Source organism: Filicampus tigris, chromosome 14, assembly GCF_054856515.1.
Source record: "Filicampus tigris isolate MCC_2025a chromosome 14, RoL_Ftig_1.0, whole genome shotgun sequence".
NCBI classification, from domain to species: Eukaryota; Metazoa; Chordata; class Actinopteri; order Syngnathiformes; family Syngnathidae; genus Filicampus; species Filicampus tigris.
Window position 1 is genome coordinate 23,078,227 of NC_141230.1, and position 17,039 is coordinate 23,095,265.

The window sequence follows — 17,039 nt, forward strand, 5'->3', positions numbered from 1 at the left end:
GCGAAATTAATTGGACATGTTTCTCATAAGTGGACGCACAAAAACGTCCCACAGCCCAAATGAAACTGGAAGTGGGCCATTCTGGTTTGAAGCAGCCATTTTGGGCGACCTTTCCAGGATGTACTTTGGCAAACTCCGACTTGCCTGAATTTGCCCGAACGAGCCCCGACTGGAAGCGTGTCTTCTGGACCGGTGGGGCTTCTCTTTGCCTACGCCGTCCAATGGGAGCGCAGCGTCAGTGTCAGAGTTTGATGACAATTTCGCGGACGTGCCATGAAAACGGGGATTGCGACGGGCACCTTTAATTGAATTTCTACGTTCCGCGGCAACAATGCAAAACGCGTGTGTGCAATGTCACCCGTGAAAATGGACACAGAGTCTTTGTCTGTGCTTTGCGGTGCGTGGGAAGGAGGCCCGGTCAGAGCGTGTGTTGATGCGATCGAGAGTATTCAAATGACTGTAATATAATCAAGGATAATTGTGTTGTTGCATTCCGCGCATGCTTGCGTTAACGACATTAAGCGAGGGCCCATTTCCTGCGGACAAAGCTCCAAGTCGGACGTCAGCGGCCGGTGTTCATTTACACACGGCTCCATCTCAGCTAATAACGCACTCGCTGCTCGGTCGCATTACGCAACCGCTGTCAAGTCACATTACGTAATGCTGACGACACGGCGACTTTCAGTCACTGGCTCCTGTGCGAACAAGACCTGTCAAACGCCTGCTTCAAAACACGCCAACAATTCCGTCCCGCGAGTCAGCTTTCCCAATGAAATGTGTGCAGCCGCCAACTTTCCTCAGTCGTCGTCTTTGCTGGCAAAAACACGCGCAGCCCTCAGAATGAGTGCTTTTATGCTCATCCAGGTCGACCGTAGATCCCGCGGAGCTATTCGGCGTGCAAATTCAATTTGCGAGGTGCAAGCGGTAAGAGGAGGCTGGCTGTATCGGTGATGCGCCCGGCTGCAGGCTCGTGTGGGACTGCCATCAAAGGGAAAAGGCATCGAGGCATCTTCACTCTCGATTTACGGCAGCGTCTTTGTGAGAGTTATGACATTTCTCTTGTCTTGCTGAAAGCTTGGTGGAAAAAGGTCAAATACAGTATATCAAGCGGGGCTGGACGGAGCAGCAGTGGCGTGGATACGAGTCGAAGCACCTGGCTCGGGCACCGACTCCTGTCTGAGCGCTGCTGATTTACGATTCACGTCAAGAAGCTTAAAGGAGGACTTCAGACATTGTGGCATGCGCGCTCCTGATTATTTTCTCCTGGTGTTTTCCTGTTTTCCACTAAGTCTTGCTCATCAACGGGCTCATCGTGTCCTGCTAAACAATATGACTTGGGAAATGCGAAGCTACGACAGATCACTTAACTCATTCATTGCCGTGGACATTTCGATATTCGCCAAGTGGAATCCAACCATGTACTGCCGCCACTCAATATAGTCGTCAAGAACATTTTTCAACAGGCGCAAGAGGCTTAGCAAAGAATTTCAAGTGTCTACAAACTCTAACGACAAACAGATGCCAGTAGATGGCAGCGTTGCATCACTCTGGATTGAGATCAGCACAGCTTGAGAGTTGAAGAAAACTTGAGGCAGTGAGTCGGCTTGTCACGTCAATCATGCGGGAGAGAAATGTCAACACCTTTAAGCGCCTCACGACCAGACACAATTTGGAGATGGATTCCAACGGGGAGTCAAGAGAGTGTGTCTGGCTATGGTGAGAAAAGATGCGATTCATGGAATAAATGTAAAAAAGCCACTGACATTCAACTCGAGCCGTGCGGAGAGCGAGCATCGCTCACGCCGCACGTCTTGGTTGTACATCTGTAAAATAAAGGTTCATTTTGCTATCAAAAGCTCTTTCTCAGTCTTGCTTTGGTTGTTTCATCTTTTGAGGAGTCACAAAAACTGAAATATCAGAGTCAAAATCCCTGTTTTGCTTGATGTGGATCTTTTCACTAAAAAACCTCATTTGTATTCTACTTTTGGGGTCCGCTGTTGTTGGTGCGCCCAACCAACATTCTACCGCTGAATGACGACGAATGGAAAAAGCTACAAACCAACTTTTTTTTCCTACTGGTGAAAGAAGTGAGAGAATCTACACTTTCTTTTGCTAGGTTTGCTGCTTACAGTATCATACCAACTTGAAGGATGCGGTTTTTTGGTAACTCAAGCCAGATGGCGTTTGATTTCCTGAAAAGTCGCACTTTTGGAGAAGCGAGGATGCTGCCCACCACAAATGAAATACAGTACATGATACTGCAGGCATGTGACAAGGTGTGTGCGTGTGTGTGTGTGTGCGTGTGTGCGTGTGCCTTGTGCCACTCGCAGACTGTTCATTGCCACCTTGCCTTCGTCGAGCAGGCCGCCAGTGTGAAGAGGGGAAAGGCTTACGCTTGTCTCTTTTTGTTGCCGAGTTAGCGGCGGTCACGTTGTCTTTTTTGCCCAGCTCTTTCAGCCGGCGGTGGGGAGCGGAGCGGGCGGCGTGCTGATTTACGCGACTTCGCCAGGCTCTCGCCGCCTGGCACCGAGCCAAGGGTCCAAGGACGGGGAGGGGCCGGGGCGGGCGGGGGGGTTGCAGAAGGCGAGCCGCCGTGAAGCAGACTTTGGCACTTAGTGAAAGAGACTATTTGGAGTTGGTTATCTACAGTAGGTTTGCCATTCTGGAAAAACATTCAATGTTTTCGTGGGAGCCAAAGTGAAGTGAAATTTCCCCATCCGAGCGAGCGCCTTTTTCAAGCCCGCTAAGCAATACAAAGAGAGCGCTCATGAGCGCCTTAGCTCAACCAGTGGAAATTTCACCCTTTCCAAGCCTCATCAGAAAGTGAAGAAGCCTTTTAAACATCTTCCGTTTTGCATCTTTGAGCCAGTAAAAACATTTTTCCATGTGATGTCATCAGGCAGCTGCTCATGAGCAGGGCGGGGAAGAAGGACATGGGAAATGAAGACTTGTAAGCAGGCCTTTCGTGGCGTGTCATCGACTGACTACGTTTACATCGGGGGGGGGGGGGGGGGGCGTTCAAAGCTATCGGGGGGAGACGTTTTTCCAAGGACGACCTCATAATGCCAATCAAAGCTAACCATCATGTAAACCACTCAGCGCCGAAGGGATTAAAAAGAAGAGAAAAAAGTCAAACTGTTATCATAATAAAGTCATGTTTTTTTCGTGACAAAACAAAAATGAATAAGATGTATTGCCGAGATAAAAATTTGTCGTCTTACGAGAATCAAGTCAAACGTTCCAAGTTTATATTCAAGGAAAATGTTAACGAGGGGAAAATGTTGTACTTAAGTGTAAAAAATAGAAGTTAATTCTCATAATATTTATTCCGGGAAAGATGACGTTCTCAAACAAAGATGCATCTCATTAAATAGGACTCTGTTCCTGCAATAATACGACTTTTGCTTATTTAATAATAATATATATTTCTAAAAGGTCACGCAGGAATGCCTGAGCATCTTTCAGCACGGTGATGCTGATACTGCTCGTCGGTGAAATCCAAGCTTGTCAACAAGTGCGTGGATCAACAGACGCCAGTAGATGGCGGCGATGCAGCACTTCACAGTTTGCATCGGATCAGATTTGAAGGACGCGGCCGAGATTACGAGGCCACAATGGCCGCAGGTCGGAGGTCAAACAAGTTTCGGCATTTAGCACTCGTTTCCTATTAGCAGATGGATGTCGCAATAGTTCGACAAACTACGACGCAGAACTTGGATGAAAGACGAGGATGACGGTCCCCGTGTAAGGAGCCACTAAAGAAAACGAGATGACTGATGTGACATCTGCTCAATCAGCATTGATGTCAAACTCACGAGTTTTCGGCCACATTAAAGAAGCTCTAAATGAGATTCAGTCTTTGGAAGGACAACAATCAACTTTTGATTTTGAAAACAAACATTTGTCCACTTCGACGACACCCCCAAATTGTCCTGAATCTCTGCGGCACCCTGCGGAGAGCCGAGCCGAGCCGAGCCCGGCATCTTTTATATAAGGTGTGTCTTGATTTTTGGACAAGCTGAGGCGAGCCTGCACTCCTGTCACAGCCCGTTTGAATTGTGTACTTTGTGTTTGCGTTTGTATTTGGCTCGGCGTTTCGGAATCCCTTTGTTATCGCCGGTTGTTGTTTTAGCCGCTTGTCTGTTTGAGGCCTTTCTTATCTGCCGTGGTGATTTTTGACAGTCAGCTCTCAGGTCAGTCGCTCCACATCACGTCCGTCGTTGCCCTGATGGTAAGACTGCAATGCCGCCAATTTGAGATGTCAGCGGCAGGGGAGGGGGCGTGTCGGCGGCCTGGGGGGGGGTTGCCAATTTCAATCTGAGGTCAAGAGGGAAAATCAATTGTAGCCGTTGCACAAGCATTGGCCTCGCTTACAACAACCATTTGGAATGTCCTCAAGAAGAAAGACCGAATGGAGAAAAACAACAGCAACTGACGACATGTTTCGAGATGGCACGGGCGAAGGGCCGCTCTCGCAATCTGTTGTTTGGAGACCACTTTGTGGACAAAAATCAAAGAGGCCACACTGCAAGCTGCAAAGCATGACACTGACAAAAATAGATCGGCCAGGCTGAAATTTGCCAAAAGGAACGGAGAGACAACAATTCCAGGAGAATGTTTTTTTATGGCCTGATGAGACGAAGAAGGAGCAAAGCGATGGAAAAGATCCGCTCCTGATCCCAAACACAGGAGCTGATCTGTGTCATGGCTGAGGTTTGCCTTCTGCTGCCACTGCCACTGCCGCAAAATCAAGCCACAACGACAACAATTTTCAAGGAAAGTGCAAGCAAGACTGACTGGGAGGCCGTTCCTCACGCAACAAGCGAGCGAAGGAACCAAAACCGAGCAACAAAGGAGGTCATTCAAGGTTTTGGACTGGCCAAGTCCATCTCCAGACTTAAACCCAAAGAGCACAAATTGCACATAACCTGTGGAGCAAAAAATGTTGCTAATTGCACCCAAATTCAGCTGCCTGACTCTCTGCTTGCTTTTGTTAGCCAGTGAGGGACGTGCATTTTTAATTCTATTCCCAAATTGGACATTCCAATATGGTTTCAGCAAAGCTCCTGAAGCCGAAGCTCACGGGTCAGCACAAGGCCGGGGTGTGGCGGTGTGCCCGTGAGCGCGCGCCAAATGACTGCCACCGTGTCGCTCGCGCCTTCTCACTGATTGCTTGTTTTTCCTCGGGCACTGTGGTGTCTTACAAATCTTAGTAGCAGTCCAAGTCGGAGCCAGAGAGGGATTATTTTCTTCCCAGATCATTTTACTAACGTACCACTGGCTGGTTTGTATCGACAGTTGAACAAATTTGAGTGGATTCTTTTCCTGTTTGCCCAACTGCAAATGTCCCCTTCCAGGAACACACACGGGCATGCGTTGACTCAGGAAGCACGCTCATGCGTGCGTCCCCAGCTCCAAACTGGCGGCCGCCGTCCCTCCCTCCTACGCCGGCCAAGCGTCAGAACGCCCGTGTCGGCCGGACGCGTACTTGCGCTTCGAAATGGATCCTGCCTGCTTACCCGGCAGCTAAAAACCAAGAAAAACGCCCCCCGGCCAAATGCAGCCAGCGACGGCGCGTAAAGTCCCACACGGCCGCACAAGACCCCGTTCGTTGGGTTACATTCGACTTTGCCTCCCCTCACAAGTTTGCCTTTTTTTCTTCTTCTACACACACATGAAAATGGAGAAGGGAAACAGATTGGCGCCAAAAATGCGTGTTCGGTAGTAATTTGGGGGAAAAAAAAAAGGTAGTAATTCAAATCTATGATTACTCCCATATTCCGAATATTTTAATATTTATCATCGCAGTAACAGTGCTACAAAAAAAAAACAAAGCTACAGAAGTAGCTGGAAACACTCATGCAAACATTACATGTATATGTAATATAAGCATAAATAAACGATCATTTCTTGTTCATTTAATTTCTAGTGGTGTAAATGAACTTTTGGTGTTTACATCAGTCAAATAACATTTTACTCTGATCATTCCAAAGCAGTTTAGGTTGCAGCAAGATTTTGGGATTTGACTTACAAGTTGCTGAAAGCAAGTAATGACTTGACGCCACTTGAATGAAGTTCGGTGGTGAATCCACTTGACTTCCTTGAGTTTTCTCCGCAGTAAATCTGGACTTGTTTAAAGCGGCCGTTCAACTTGGGACTTGCTTGCCACGTCTTCCAGTGAGTTGGCAATCTTGATCTTCTCCACAAAAGCTGTGCTGATCTCAAATCCAAAGCGACGCAGTGGCGCCATCTGCAGCGATCTGTTTGTCGTTATAGTGGTTTTCACCCTCTCCCACGCCTACACTTTGAAAACGGTAGTTGCCGAATATACTTTATACGTCGGTGGCAGTGAAGGATTGCATTCCAGTTGAGAGTTAAACATCCGTGGCAGTCATTTTAGCTGCAATTAGCCTCATTTTGCAGGTAGAAATGCAGACTGAATTCTGTGCTGACTGGTTTTCTCATCTTAGTTTAGAGTCGCCTCAGTGTTCATTTCCACAACATATATGAAATCAACAAGGCTATGCCATGTGCTGCCCTGGATTAAAAATGTAATGGAATATGGAGAAGAAAAAAAACAATTTGGGCAAAGAAACAAACAACGAGAGAAGAGGACACCATTTCACTGCAGATGGTTGTGCGGCGTTGCCCTTATTTGTCTCGACAACTCGAGGTGGTTGCGACCAACAGCGACTTTCTATCACCTGAGGGAGATGCCACTCATGCCACCCCAGCTGTCAGCCAACTGAGCAGACCACACACACACACACACTCGTGATTGTGCACAAAGTCAATGCATGGACACTAAACATAAACAAGTCCAAATTGCCCAATGAATTTGCCGCGCAAATCCACACACACCCACACACCCCTGCGCACACTCGTACGCACGTGACTGCGATTCCAAACAAAGTGATGCTTGATGTGCCAGCAGAACTTAACGGTAGACAAGCTGAGTATCAGAATGCTTGTCGTAAAACCAACGTCAAGCATTTTGGTTCTTTCCAGCGAGGCAATTTGGAGTTGACGCTTGGTCGAAATTCCACAGAGGCAGCGGCACTTGGAAGGCAACTTGGAAGGCAACTTGGCTCGACTTACCTGAAACAATGCGGTGGCCATCCTCTCTTGTCCTGCCTTTGACTTTCCGCCCGCCGCCTGCCTTTAGGTGCGATGCTTTTTTTTTTTTCCTCAATGCTGCATGGTCTTGCTCCGGTTCGGCTAAATCCGCGCCGTGTTACCTTGGTGCAGCGCAGAGATGGTTGAGTGAGGGGGAGTGTGTGTCAGAAAAGAGAGGGAGCGTTTGTGTGTGCGTTGAAGCTCCAGGCTAATAGGTCTGGCTCTCGTCTCGCTCGCACTCCTCCTCCTTCTTCCCATTCGAAAATAAGCCGAAAAATGTCCGAGCGATCTGGACGAGAGCGCAAGAAGTGCGGCCAGAGGCGAATCCTAACATCCCGCAACTGGAAACATCGCAGTGCAGCACACCGCAGCGCACCGGAGAAGAGAGGCAAAGTCTGGCGCACAGGGTTACTGCTTCTTTTTTTTCCCCCCCTCAGTGTGTGTTTGCTGCCCGGGCTTTTCTCCTCCCCTCTTGTTCGAGGCGTACAAGTCATGAGAAAGAGCGAGAGGGAGAGAGAGAGAGAGAGTGGGGGAAAAAATAGATTCAAACCGAATTTCCCATGGTGGGACTTGGACTTGGAAAGAGGGAGGGGGAAAAACAGCCATTCTTCATTCTGTCCGTCTTATCAACATCTCAAGTTACAGGTTAAATATAAGCCCTCCTTTTGCCCCCCTCAAACTCCCTTGAAAAAAAAACGTCCTTTCCTGACTTTCTCTTTCAACACACACGCACGCACGCACGCCGAAGAAGAAGATGTGGTGAATGAGTCCACTGACTTGATAGCCAAAGTCAAAGAGCATCTCCCGCAGTCACACGGCAACGCCGACTCTCACGCTCGCTCGGCAATCGACTCGCGGCATGGCGCGTTTCGCTTTGGCGCAACTTGACAACCGACGTTGTCGCAGTCGGCCCAAGGAACTTGCGTTGCACGTGAGCGCCGGTCTATCAAGATAAAACACAAATCGCAAGATTGACCGCTGCCAGACTTCAACCCTATAGAGCACGCATGACCCGTCGCCCTTCAATAATCAACAATGCTTTGTCGGCCCCTAACTGTGCCCGCCCGCTAACAATCGCGCCTGGACGCGAAATGGAAGGAGCACCACCTTTGGCCATTAACGGGACGGCGGCTCTGCGAGCGAGCAAGATGTTGTCTTGCAGCTCGTGTTCGCCAGATGTCAACGCGGCAAGTGTTGCTTAATTGGCTATTAACGACCGGGGCCAGGAAGGAAGCGAGGAGAGTTGCGCATACCTTTTATGGCCCAAAAACAACATGCTTGTCGATGCGAGATAAGCCTTTTATGTGGAGGCCAGCCTGAAGGGGGAGGCGGAGGGAAAGTCCCAATTCTTTTTTTCTTTTCTGTATCCTCATCTCATTTGCAGAAAAACTCAAGTCCGCACATTTCTTTGCTCCCTTATTATTTTGCCAAAGCCCCGGCAAATATGGTAGTCATTGGTGTCAAGGAAGTCATATGTCTTTTGTAGTGGCGTCATGCAGAGGCTACTAGAAGGGCGCCCGCACGCCGCCTGCTACCTTTAGCCTTAACATCGACGGGCTATCAAAAATGACGACATGTTGCCAGGTACAAACACACGAGACAACTTTGAGCACAACATGCGTTTCAAACGTCGCCTGCCTACGAAAGCGCTTGTGGAATCGGACTTCTGCCGTAAAAAAACAACAACAAAAAACAAAGCAAAAGTCCATCGTTACTGTCGGAAAGGGGCTTCCATATAAAGGAGCAAACGTAGAAGACGACGCTGAGAAAAGGAGGAACGGGGTGAGGTCGACTTTGGCAAGTCTGACTCAGGCTTTCCCAAGCAACAGCAGAAGCAGATGACGGTCGGTCCCCAAGAGTCACGTGGAACATTTCAGCAACACCCAGACGATGCGGACCATGAAAAAAATTGTAATAATCCTGAATGGAATAAAGAGATGGCATTTTTTTTTTTTTTTTTGCCAATGTTGAAATGGTTAATACAGTAAAGGAGGCCAACAAATAGTGAGCAGGAGCGCAATCCCGTCGCTGCTTCATGTCCTGCACTTGCCTCATCGCTGCCACTTGTCTGCTTCACACAGTTGGCCGGCGTTGACATTCTTTCCCGCAACTCCCAATTACTCCATCATGTCAGCGTGCGGGTGTTCCTGTTTGTTTTCTCGAGCGTATCCATGCAGCGCGTCACGGCGACATGACCGCAGGCTCCTCGCGCAGGCCGCCGGCTCCACCGCCGGCGTGCGCCAGGGCAAACTCTGGGTGGCATTGGCCTCCTGCAAAGTTGCAGGGCAAAATCTACAAGTCAAACCGTGCTCGACTCTACATCAAGATCGGTCTTCTTTTTGGGGCGGGGGGGCGACTTCAAGCTGTGTTGATGGGCTCAGCCTTAACAGAAAGGCTCCATGGCAAGCGAGAAAGCAAACCTCCAAGCGTTCTCTTAGTCGCCGTTGTCCCGACTTGCAGAGAAAGCGACGTGCAATAAGCAGCTCAAAGTGTTTTTAGAAAAGACTATCAGGGGGATACGCGATCGTCATGAAATGAAAAGAGCAGCCAGATGCAGGCACCGACAGTCATGGTTGAAATATGACAAGGACGACCGGAAACGTCCATCCATCCATCCATTATCTGTACCGCTTCTCCTCACAAGGGTCGCGGGGCGTGCTGGAGCCTATCCCAGCTGTCTTTGGGCAGTAGGCGGGGGACACCCTGAACTGGTTGCCAGCCAATCGCAGGGCACACAGAGACAAACATCCGCACTCACAATCACACCTAGGGGCAATTTAGAGTATCCAATCAACTTACCATGCATGTTTTTGGAATGTGGGAGGAAACCGGAGTGCCCGGAGAAAACCCACGCAGGCACGGGGAGAACATGCAAACTCCACACAGGGAGGCCGGAGCCGGGATCGAACCCACGACCTCTGAACTGTGAGGCGGACGTGTTAACCAGTTGACCACCGTGCCGCCCACCGGAAACGTCATTCCTGATATTCTGAGGCGGCGTTCTCAAACTTCAACACCCTCCGACAAACTCATTATCCTAACATCAATAAAACACAACTTCCATGTGTACCCCGAAATGCCAGAGGAATTAAAGAGCTGCCAATTTTCAAGGGGAAAAAAGGAAAAAAATCGGATATGTTTGGGTGGGATTGTAATTTGATGAGTTTCAAGTCACATTTTCTCAACAAAAAAAGTCAATCTTTACAAGAATCAACACGCATTTTTGTCACGATGAAAATTCATCATCTTACGAGAGTCAAGTCGTATATTTCCAAGTCGTGATATTACGACGTCAGAGCCAAAGTTTAATCGAAGGAAGTTCCATTTGAAAAAGTGAATTTGAAAAAATGAAAGTTGCGGGAAGATTTTGTCGTGAAAGCCTCATTCAAACAACGCGGCGTTGTGTTGCTTTAAAATTGTGACATGTTTTTGACTTTGGGAGGTCGAATTGTTCTCTCTGCCCTCAATTATGTCCATCCAGTTGTTGTCTTCATCTCCACGTGAAATGTTGCTGACATGCCAAGAGCCTTTTTCACACCCACTTGCAAATAAACACGTGGATGTTGCAAACATTTTCACACACGCTGCGGCACATCCAATCCAGCAAGAAAACAACAAGATGTGTTTTTGAAAAAGGAAAATAGCACTCAACGAGACAGTGGAGCCCCACCATTCATGGGGGATAGGGAATGGGTTGACCCCCGAATAGAGAAAATCCACGTATAATTAATGGCCATTAGAGGAGTGGTGGAAAAAAAAGAAATGTCGTTTTTGTAACTTCCCATCCAGTAAGCCGGGCTAGACTGCCACTAAGCATGCTTAGCATGTAAGGTCAGCAAATGACGGCAAAGAAAGCCCCCTCCCGTCTTGCGTGGCGATAGCGATCAGGAGGAACGCCATCAAAGTCCCTCCCTTGCCTGTCATCTCGGCCTTGTTAGCAAATTGTTTCCTGTCCAGGCCGTGACATGCTCCTCTGAAATGTTTGCAAAAGGAAATGCCGCTGTGATTTTTGGGGATGGAATGTTTCACTTTTGTATACACAGACGCTCAAAGTGTGCCCCCGGCCTCGGCGATCTGGAGGTTTGTATAAGTCCTCCTGCAAACGCCAACAACAGGCCCGGACAAACGTTTGGACAGATTCCAAAAGGAACCACGAACGGGCCCCGGCGCCAGCGTTTCACCGCCAAGCCTCGTAATTTAGCGGCGCCCGTCCGTGCGGGATACTTGCTTCCGATTGGTTCCCATCTGGGCAAATTCCTGAATAGGACGTCATCAAAGCACAAGAGCTGAAATTTGCTCAAAATGGCCGCCTCAAAGCCAAGTGGAAAACGTCCTGTACAATTTGCACACGTCTACCTCATTTCATGAGGATTTGGGAAAAGAGAGCAAATTTTCAAGAGGGGGGTCGTCCGTGTTCAGGACCCCTAAAATAGTATTTTAAATACATACAAGTATGAAATGTTCTTCAAAACAAAACACGCAGCGGTTCACACAGCCCCGACAACATTTGGACGTCTCAGAGAATCAAACGCATAGATGAGCTGGAAACAGGTTTGAATTTTTTTTGATAGCTGAAAGTCATTAAAACGAGGAAATGTCAGTCGTCACTGAAACGACTTCCTGCTGCTGACGGTGTGTTTGGGGGACAAAAACAAAGCAATAGAACATGGCCGCCCTACACGGAGATACGAGAGACCCCGCTTAGCGTTTTTTCGAGATACGAGTGACTGTCAATTGGACGATTTCTTTTTTCCTGATTTGCATTACGAGCTAGTAAACAATTCATCAAAAAAGATGCTTTTTGCCAAACCCACTTGAAGTTGACTCTAACACTAAAGACCAAACAAACAAACAAAGTATAAACATAAAAGAAAATATCATGTAAGATGGTATTGACATGCTAGCAATTAGCATGGATTGTCGCAATTTTACAAGCCGATGGATACCACACCAAATGTGGAGCAACACATGAGAGATTGTTACAGTAAGAGAATAAATCAATTCAGACTCTTTTAGGCTGTACTGCCTCCCGGTGGCCAAAGTGGGCACATCGCATTCAATTGGACTGCAGCATTACGTTTCATTATTTACATTCCATTCTATTTAAAGTGACACTTGGATGAGCTTAACATTGGCACTTATATCATAGGTTTGCATGTAAAAATGACATCAGTACTAAAACGCCCACCTCAAAAGACTCTGTAGTGATTTAAGGGCTTTTTTTGTGATTATGTTTACGGCAACTTGCCCCGCCCCTTTTTGGGTCGTGGCTTATGTTACGTTTTCGGTCTCAGCTGTCTATGTCACGGGAGGGAGCCAAGCGTGGTAATGTTGCTCGCTTTGTCAGTTCTGTTGTCCAAAACGGCGACCGATCGCCAACAAAATGCAAATGCTTTTTACTTTAAATTACTACTCTTGTCCACTTCAACCTGTGAAAGTATCAAAGTGTTCTGCGCAATAGTTTGGATTTATTGACATGAAACGTGATCTCATCATGATCACCTCCACAAAATCAAAACTACCGTGGCGATCGCTTCTCCACTTACACCGGCTGAAGCGGACAAGAGCACGAATGCGCACAGGAACCCCGACTGGTTTCTATTTCGCACATTTAGCGACGCTAAACTCGTGTCAACTCTCGGGAGGCAGACGGCGACTGGCGGTGGCCAAGCAACCAGGCAAGCATGGATCTTTAGAAGACTAATCTCTGCCTTGACTTTACAAGGCCTTTAAGAATTGAGACTTAACTCGCTGACTATATGTGACTCACTTCCACCTGGAGTTTGAAGTAAAATAATCATTTCAATGAAAACTTTAAACGGTTTGTTGTACCTTCCTGCATGGCCAAAGCGCCCCATTCCCCCGACCCCCCTCCCCCATCATATTTAGTACAGACTTGTCTGTAATGCACCCCTGGCATTTCCTGTAAGCAAAACAGAGGGCTCGGGTAGAGCAAGTATTTTAATGGCAACAAACGACGGCTACTGTACGTCTACTGTAAGCAAAGCAGGTGTTACGCAATAACTGGCCCGCTTCGACGTTCGGCTCTTCCCCAAACAGCATCAATCAAGCGAGCCATAAGCCCCCGAGGTGTTTTATTTCCTGACTTGAAGAGCTTGTATCCAAGGTAAACACACATTACAGCGCAAAACACTTGCTTGGAAATTCTTCAAATGCTTTTGCAGGACATCAACTCTCCAACAAGACACATGGCGAGGAACACACGACAGCAGTCGTTTTGCTCTCGAAACGTTTGTGAGTGCGCGATCCTTACCTTTGCTTCGCATTTCTTGTGGCAAGGAATTCGGCACACTAGGGGAGAGAGAGAGAGAGAGAGAGAGAGAGAGAGAGAGAGAGAGAGGATGGATTAAGTCCACGTTTTTCAATGCAAGCCACAAATGAAACAAACATTTGTCTGAATGTCCTGACACTTTGTGACAAAAACGACGTGTGAAAAAAAAACGTCTTCCCCCTGTTGCACCGTCTTGTCTTTCTAATGTAAATCTTCGAATAATTTGGTTTGAGGAACTTTGCTGAAACCATGCTGGAAAATCCAGCAGCGACAACCGGCGGATGGCTGCCAAAGGAGTCCTTTGGAATGAACGGTGTACAGTGGAGGCAGCATGAGGCGTGAGTTTGAGAAATCCAAACAAATCTAGCAAATCTGTCTCAAACATGACAGAAGCCGTTGCGCACTTCTCTTGGATGTCAGGCTAAATTTGCAGCCCCCCCTCACTGGCCCCCCAAGGGCTCTACAAATGAGGGTCAATAGAGGAGCACCTGGGCCGAGCGCCTCCTAAATTGTCCGTTTCCTTTGCGAAGGACGCCGAGAGTGAAAAGAGGGAAATGGAGGAGGAGCTTGGACGCTTGCACTGGAACGTGCCGGCCGGGCCTTACGTAATGACTTCTTCTTCTTCTTCCTGTCTCAAGGCGCATTTTTCGATGGCGGTGTAATCCGCTGCCATTAGTTGCCATGTTCTATTTGTACATTGGGCTTATGGCTGCTTGGCAGACGGCCGCGCTTCACTCAGGCTCACTAGAGACTCTTCCACAACTTAGCAGCTAGCACATCGCAACACATTACACAGAAAATCAAAACAAAAAGTTGAAAGGTATTTTCATGTCATTTGAGCGTAAAGATGCATTCAGCTCAATATCAATTTGAAAATCAATTCCTTTTACTGTCGGACGTATTTGAATTATTGGCACTTGTCATTCAAGGGGAAAATGACTTCTAAGGGGAAAAAGGCATCTAAATAGATCTTTTTCACACTTTTAATGGCAAAATGTCTCTACGTGGCTTTGCAGCATGTTTTTTGACGATGCTAATTCCATTTTTGCATACACCTCATTTCTGTTGTTGCTTCATATCGGCTTTTCCATGAAAACTAACGCGTGCGAAAACCTTTGGAGTGTCTTCAGTGTTCCTTTTTTGGGTTCTTTCACCCAAGTCCCTCAAGTTGCCTTTCTCGTCCGTTAATGCCAGTGGAGGGAGCCTCAACGAACTGTTGCAATACACCAGAGGGATCTGCGATTTGAGGTGCGAGGATGAGGCCGCCATTTTGCATCCACACAACAACAGGCCGCAACATACAAGTCGACGGCCTTATTTCTGAGGTATGCGCCAATTTGTGAACGTGTCAGAACAATGGCAGGTCTTTAGCGCGATTAGGAATGCATCAACACAAGCGTGTAATGGCTTTAATGAGGAGTTCCGATCATCGACGCACTTGTGTCGGCACAGTTTGCAACTCACACAATCTTGAAGAAGCTGTTTATGTCTTTGCCGTGATGCAACGAGTGTCCTTCAGTGGGCCAGCGCTTTTTGCTCTGTCGACAAGTTCCGTCAGTAAAGCTGGCACAATTGAAGACTGAACTTCCTACATTGGAAAGGATGAGGGTCCTTGTAAAACTGGATGTAGTTTTAGTTTGCGCGGCTAAGTTACGCAATTAATTTGTCAGTTGCTCAAAGGTTAATGCCATCAGATGTTAACACCGACGGGTAAAGTTGAGCCTTTACGGTTCGCGCTCACGTCATTTCAGGTTGTTGTGTTTTATTTTGGAATAAAGTTGTTCTTCACAAATGCTGTAATGGCCGGTGCCAGTATTTGTGTTTGGCGCGGCCCATGCGCCGCAGAAATGTCATCAAACGAGTCTCGGGCTATTTTGACCAAAGAATTTCACAGACATCTGGGAACTCTTGAATCGTGCCAAAAATGAATAATATGTCTCCTTTAAAGCAATCACACGTTTCGTAGCGCCAACTGCATGTTTGAAAATGGGTCAATGTGACCCCCAACATAACAGGAGGTTCAAGAAATCCAATGACATCATCCTACATTTGGTTGCGATTAAGGGCCTGGAGAGACTCGCGCGAACTGGAGGGGGCTTCAAGTCATTTTGACTTGTTAATTACAGGCCATCAAAAGTGAGCAGCGCCGTGAAACCCAAGCAAAAAACAGCCCAGTTCTCAAGGTCTTTACATCATGCCACTGGCTGCGCAACAGCCAAACAGCTCAACGTCACGTTCGTTGGGGAACTTTCGTTCCAATGTGCTACTTTTTTCTGATTCCCTTCACAACCACCGGTAATATTTATTTTAACAACTCGATTCATCTGTCCATTATTTTGTATTCCGCATCCCTTAGTTCAAAAACATGACATGATTTCAAATTGACAGTGCAGAAGATGGCAAGTGAGTTGAGTTGAGTTGAGTTGAGTAGAGTTTGCGGCCACCGTCTAGTTCAACTATCTTGATTTTTTTTCTCTTACAAATCAGAGCGGGGGAAAAAAAAAAAAACCTCAGCATAGCGGCAGCCAGTTCCTTGAAAAAGGTGAGCCAAGTGGCATCACTGCACAGAATCAAGGTTGATGAATGTCGACATGTTCCCACGGTGAAGCATTATCGGCCGCATGCTTTCCCGCGGCCTGCGTCGATGTTTTGCGACTTTCATCTCATCCCGAAACAGCGCAACAATGGGCCCCGCTGCAAAGTAAGTCAGGCAAGTGTCACGGCAAGCACGCATGCATGTTGCCCAGCGACTCAGCGAGTAGCCACTGAACAACAATCGACCGACGTGGCTCATTCAAGTCCCCACGGGACGCCCGGCTCTGAAATGCACCGCTGGCATATAAATGGCAAAGATGCCACCAGTGGACTATTCAAGTATTGCAGCTTGCAGAAGTATTGCACAGTGTAAACGCTGACGTGAGGAGGATTGCAAAGGAGCAATATTGCACAGTGTGGGTGACAGAGGCTATTCAAAACAACACAAGAGAAGACAAGACAAGTGTGTACAACACGAGCGCTCGTTCCACGACTTTAGTGTTCAGCACGGAGTGCGAGAGGAAGGAAAATATGATGGAGAGCTGGGCGATTTCCTTCCGCTGGTCCTCCAGCTACGAGCGCGTAGTCGCTCCCACAGGGCTGGGCCGAGGCCCTCCCCGTACGAACAACACTGGACACAATCGGAGGGCAGGGCTGGAGAATTTCCTCTCCCTTCACTCTCACTTTCCCCTCTCGCGTCTTTTTGCTCAGCTGCACAAACACGTGAGCACCAACACATGGACACAGGCCACGTGCACGCCCTTGCCAACACGCCACTTGTGGACACCGTTTCACAACATACATTGCTCACGGCACAAAAGGTATACGTAGCGGTAAATCAAGATACTTGAGCTCAATTGCCGTTTTTTTTTTTCTAAACTTGGGAGCAAATATTTGAGTAACAAGCACGAGAGGCAGTTTGCATATAAGGGTCAATTCTTCAAAGAAGAGGCTTTGAGCTGTTTATTGCCACCCCCGCTAAAATCAAACATAATAAGGAGAATGACATTGTGGATTTAAACCAGCCAAAGTCTGCTAGCATCATGCTAACACTCACTGCACATCATAAACAGGCTAACGAAACCAGCAACGACGT

The 17,039-nt window shown here is 47.7% G+C and overlaps 1 protein-coding gene across 10 annotated transcripts in view; it reads right to left on the reverse strand.

Moving 5' to 3' along the window:
- The window catches only part of tns1b (tensin 1b), a 93,247-nt gene that overhangs the window by 46,349 nt on the left and 29,859 nt on the right, over window positions 1-17,039 (reverse strand). For 8 of the 10 annotated variants that reach the window (XM_086051202.1, XM_086051194.1, XM_086051196.1 and 5 more), the window contains one exon: window positions 13,391-13,428. In XM_086051202.1, coding sequence (XP_085907328.1) covers window positions 13,391-13,428 — 38 coding nt within the window. Of the gene's footprint in view, window positions 1-7,098; window positions 7,685-13,390; window positions 13,429-17,039 lie in introns of those variants that run through there. The other 2 variants (XM_086051201.1, XM_086051199.1) reach the window with 1 other exon arrangement.